Here is a 5,603-nt window from a genome sequence, read left to right as displayed (position 1 = left end):
CAACAAGAGCACACTGTTGGCTCATATTCAGCTCATGGTCCACTGCTTTCTTGTTACTTCTGCGTTACGGCATTTAAATGTTTTCCCCACGCTTCCCACGGATCCACGGTGCTGACTTTATAGAAGTCATCTCATTAGCCTTTCGCTTCAGTGGACGGACCTGTGGGACTGTCGGTTAGAGGCCCCGTGTCTGAACAGTTCAAGTATAAAATTGCAAAATCCTGGATGCAGGTTGAACAGATAAATACATGTGCCTTTGCCAGGGAGATCAACACAAACAGCAGCCAGCCGAGAAATCCTGTGATTCAACATCTGTTTAACTCCTACTCGGGGCCGAGAAGAGGCTTTCACCTTCAGCCTTCACATCGAGTGTGATGAAAAGCAATTAGTAGACACCCAGTGCATGTAGAAACCCAGCGGCCTCTGCATCTTCTGACCCCACCTTGCAGCCTCTTGCCCTCCTCCCGTTTGCACATAAAACTGGACATTTAAAAACACACACACGCACACACCCGAATGGTAATTGCACAATGCATCAAGCTTTCTTGCAGCTCCCTGCCCCCCGCCCTCCCTCCCCCTAGCCCCCTTCACTCTTGTCCAGCAAGGCACTAGGAATTGGTTCAAGTTTAAGCATTTGCTGTCCATTTGCATTTAAAAAGGCACGTCTTTATTTTAAGGATGCTGTATTCCTCTTTCACGAAGCCCAGCCCATCATTCCTCTTGGGGAAGGGGAGAAAAAAGGGAAAAAAACCCAAAAACCCACCCTTTCTAAAGCGCACAGGACACCAGCCCTGTTTTGTCTGCTCGCAGGTTGGGCGTTAGAACCGCTATGAAACAAGCATGAGCTGGAAGAGCATTTGGTGCACACCTATGTCAATCCAGATCCCAGAGCACCTCAGGGGCATGATGCCCAGCGGCGCTTCAAGCAGCGTGACTTATGCAGCCAAGGGCAACGTTTTAAATAACCATTTTGGGGGTAAAAACGAAGAGCATGTGTTTCCCATTAAGGGCTCAATGGCATCAAAGCCCCAAACTTGACTCACATGCAAACATGAGGATGTCTATGGATTCATGCCTGAGCAATTTTACTTATAAATAACTAAAAGTAATTGGAATAATTAACTGGCCTGCCCAGCAGAAGCTCAATTAAAGATGTGGATGGTGAAATACAATTTCTATTTCTCCGTCAGCAGGGGGGCTGGCAATGGTAATACTTCCCATTAGTCAACAAAGCCTGTGGGGTACCGACACGTATAATTAATGTCAGTAAATTAACAGATTGAGGATCCCACCAAACCAGCAGGCAGAGATGCTGGGAATTCACAGGATGCTCCACCCAAAATCCAGTGCTTTGTCAAATGGGTCAGCAACACACTTGGACGAGTTAGTTTTGGAGATGACAGCTTCTCAGCTTTTGTGCTGAGTCTGACAGCCATGGTGCTAGGTGTTAGCGGGCACGCGTGCATCAAGCAGGGTCTGCGTTAAGCCCACCTACCCATCGGGCGCAGGCTGCCAGCCAGTTTCTCTAAGCCCAATTCAGACTGCTGACTGGGAGGCAAAAAGGCTGCCTTTCCTATCGCTACCTCCTCTCTGCAGCCAGCATCTGCCAAAAGCTGAGCAACGGAGAGCTCCAAACTTTGCTCGCAAGGTGAGCCCAAGTACAAAGCCAGTCATATAACTCAAACAGAAGCGGATCCTTTCATTAGGTGAGGAACTAAAATGCAGGCGCTAATGTTACTAGCTGCAGGGGAATGACCTGCCATAGATTTATAGATCATTTACCGACTTGGTGTCCCTATTATAATAAACTGGTGCCATTCTCATACAAATGGCTTCTTGTTCCATGGGTACTAAAACACTCATAAAGACATCTCGTCAGGCCATTTAGCATTCGGCAGTCGGTACTGCCAGGCTAACGAAAGCATTAATAACTTGAGGAAGCAACCAACAGGCATGCAAAGCTCTGGAAACAGGTGCTCTCCCCCAGGGAAGAGGGGAGTGTCTGTAGGGGGGAGCCCTTGAATGCAAAAGGGCCCTTTAATCAGCTAATGCTGACCCAGTATGACGTGGGTCTGGGTCCTACAGCCTCCACTGCTGGATCTGGCTGCTGCTCTCGGGGGACCAGAAACACCGCTCAAGAAAGGGCACTCTTGTGTGCCACGCTCTCCTCTCCACCCTCCCAATGGGTCACAACACAGCAAGCGGCAGCATCTGAAAATGAAACCTCCACCCACTCCCATGCACATGAATAGCCTGCACTGAAGTACGCAGGCATGCCAAGAGGCATTCGAGGCCCTGAAGAGTTGAAGTCCTGCCTTGTAGGAGAGAGGGGAGCTGCTAGGGAGCTCCCTCGTGCAGCGTGGTAGGAAGAAGCCTGGATCGTGGAGCTTTTTTGTTGCTGCAGAAGGTGCAGGCTTATCAGGTCTTCCTCCAACCTCATGGCTGCTCTTCCCAAGCCCTTCCTGATGCCCAGGCCTCCCTTTCCTATCATGCCTGTGGGGACAGCAGGCCAAGCTGAGCAGCTGGGCAATGGCATGGCAAATGCGTGTGGGCAGCATCTTGGCAAGAGTTAACTGCGGGGTGACTTATGAGTCCTGCCATCACCTAGAGCTGGCCACTGCTTGCTCTCTGCTGCAAGCATCTACCATGAAGGTTTCCCATGACATGAGTTGAAGAACGGATGCCCCACCTGACAGTGTGGCCAGTGGCCCAGCTCACCAGCAACTCCTAGCAAAACCCTCTGGCTAATTTTCATTACCAATAAATCAGGAAGATGAGCTAGTCCCAAATTACTATTGCCAAGCACCCAGCATAATCCAGACAGCATATTAACCTGCTGCAGACATCCAAGGCAGAGCCCACTGTGTCCTTAACCTGCACTTTCCTTCCTTTCATCCCAGTTCTGAATCCTACTTGAAGCAAAGAGGCTGCTCATCACATGAAGGGTCCCAGGCAGCGTGACATGGGCACGAAGGCTAATGCTCTAAAGCAGTGGCTCTCAACCTTGTCAGACCCCAGGTACCCTCCATAACATTTTGGCATTCGGCAGCACCCCTGCTTGAAATCTCTGGGTTTATCTTGGCAATCGTGTGTCGGTGTTTACGCACTGACCAGTGCTAGTATTGCATGGCATCTTGAAAAGGGTCTCGTGGCATCCCAGTTGAGAACCGCTGCTCTAAAGCCGTGTTCTCCTGGGGCTTAAAGCTCTGGCTTTTACAATGGGAGCAGCCACAAACTGTGGATGGATGAACAACAGGGTCATGGAAGACCAAGGCCCATGTACAGCCCTGGAGCAGGATTCAGCAAAGTGCAGCTGTCTGTACTCCGTATGAATTTGGCCTTAAGTCTTGAGAAGAAAATGGGGCTGCTCCCCAGAGTGGGCTTTTCCTGCACAAAGCCCTAGGGTGCTCTCACGGTGCCTCCTGCTGCACGGGGCCTTGGACTCGGTGCTTTTCGTCCTTTAGGAGTAGAAGGTGCCATGACTACCTGAGCGGCAGCCTGCAACATTGAGAAGAAAACCCTACCCTGCTCCTTGGCACGGCAAGGCCCAGCAGTGGGAGGCAGACAGCAAGATGCATGGATGTTTCCCACTGCTGCCTGCCATTTACAGAAATGTGTTTCAACACCTGGCCCTGCTGCCCCATGCAATACATCCCTCGTACTCACGTCTTCCTCTGGAAGATGCTGAGGAGGCCCGAGCTGCCCTGGGTGTATTTTAAACCGGGGGGGGCGGGGGGGCGGCACAGAAGACATGCTCCATGCCAGGTTCTCTGTTCTGCTGTGCTGGAAGCCTGTGTCTGTGCACCGAGGTCTCCATTACACGGGCTCTGGGCTGTATGCTCGAGTGCAAGGGATGCCTAGAGGTAAAGTGCCTATCTGGAACCGTGGTGGCAGATGGGGAGGGCAGCACTGAACTGTGTGCAGGGCACAGCAATCGCTCGTGGCCGGGGAAGGAAGGACCCCATCCGCACTCAGAGCCCTCTAAATCCAGAGCTCCAGCTCCCACCTCAGCCCCAGAAACGACTCTGGCCAAGCCGCCTGCAATCTCACCATCCCCGCAAGAGGATGCAGCATCTTCAAAATAAAGCCTGGCCTGCCCGCCATGCCCCCTCCTGAGATTCTCCCTTTTACCTTAATTACCTACTGTGTTTTTTTAAAAAAATGACTCTTTAAAAAATTTTTCTGTCACCCTCCCCAGTAAAAATGTAGAGCTGTAAAATAGAGAGAGAGCAAGAGCATGAGAGAGATCTGCAGTCTTTAAAGGTCGAGGTTCCGGTTAAATTTTTCCAGGACTGTTGAGTTCACGTGTTCAAAGAGCCACTGCTGGGTGGGAGACGAGGGGTTGCACGTGTTCATGAAGATCTTGCGGTCGCTCTCGCTGCAGTCCATGCAGCTGCTGCTCACTGGGTGGTAGAGGGTCTTGTCCTGGGGAAGAGAGATGGAGAATGAGTGTGCTGGGCAGGTTTGGTAAGGAGAGCTTTTGAATGTGGGAGTTAGGGATAAAACCTCGATGTCAGAACTTCCTAGACCTTATATGCTGGAGGCTGCAAGTGAGAGAGGAACAAGGGGAAAAACTCTGGTCACGCCCTATTCACTCTCCCGTTCAGCATCCGCTCTCTGCCCCTGTGCGATGCAGAAGACTGGGCAAGACGGACCCATGGTCTGACCCCGTACTTATGAGAGAGGCCCACAAGGAAAAAGCCAGGCACATTTGACTACCATCGACCTAGCACTATAAGGCTTTCAGGGGAGGGTGGAGGGAAATGTCCTTGGCTTTCCCTCCTCTAGCTGTTTTACCTCTCACATGCTTTTTTCCTCCTTTCCATCTTACTCGTGAGCTTCTGGGGGGTGGCATCTGTATGAGATGGAAAGGACATGGGGATTAGAGCATTTAGCCTAAAGCCTTGCTTAAAGGTTTATGCTCTTGAGGAAGAAAACCTGTCTAACTGGTCTTAAATGTTGCAACACTTGACACTGCCTGTATTAATGGATACCACCTTTCCTGTGCAGGACCATCCTTTGCATTTATAATGCTGCGTCCAGCTTGCACGCGGGTTTCTCCAGCAGTGGTTTCCTTTGGGGGCCTGCCCTTGCCTCACTCCTACCTGCAGTGGCATACATCAGATCTACTAACCCCAGTGCTAGCCCTTGAAATATCTCAGGTCAGCTCTGCCTGTGCACTCAAAATACCATAGCAGCGCACAGCTGCTTGGATTCATCTGTCACCATGCTGCCTTCCTCCCCCCCGGAGCCAGTGCCAGGTCCGGGTCTCACGACATCTGCTTGGGAAAGCAGAGCGAACTCAAAAGCTGCCTCCTGCTGCCTGCAGGCAGATGTTCTGCCCCAGCCTTGCCTTGTGCTGCACATACTGATCAGAGGGGCTGCGAGGGAAAAGCCTTTTGATTAAGAGCCTATTCACCTGTTGCTGCACAAACACAGGGAGGGCTATTCTGTAGTTGCTCGGGGATGTAGGGGGGTAGTTAGGAAGGCCAAGGCAGAGATGGAACTGGGACTGGCTTCCCAGATTAAGGACAATAAGAAGTCCTTTTTTAAATACGTAGGGGGTAAAAAGAAGGTCCTGGGTAATGTGGGGCCCTTGCAGG

At 51.2% G+C, this 5,603-nt stretch overlaps 1 protein-coding gene across 1 annotated transcript in view; it reads right to left on the bottom strand.

The window, feature by feature from the left end:
• The window catches only part of GALNT10 (polypeptide N-acetylgalactosaminyltransferase 10), a 147,641-nt gene continuing 142,038 nt past the window's right edge, over window positions 1-5,603 (bottom strand). The window contains exon 14 of the mRNA XM_019534739.1: window positions 1-4,425. Coding sequence (XP_019390284.1) covers window positions 4,258-4,425 — 168 coding nt within the window. The 3' untranslated portion in view covers window positions 1-4,257. The remainder of the gene's footprint in view (window positions 4,426-5,603) is intronic.

Source organism: Crocodylus porosus, unplaced genomic scaffold, assembly GCF_001723895.1.
Source record: "Crocodylus porosus isolate Cpor-Errol unplaced genomic scaffold, CroPor_comp1, whole genome shotgun sequence".
NCBI classification, from domain to species: Eukaryota; Metazoa; Chordata; order Crocodylia; family Crocodylidae; genus Crocodylus; species Crocodylus porosus.
Note: the sequence above shows the minus strand (reverse complement) of the source record. Positions and strands in the feature narration are given on the sequence as shown.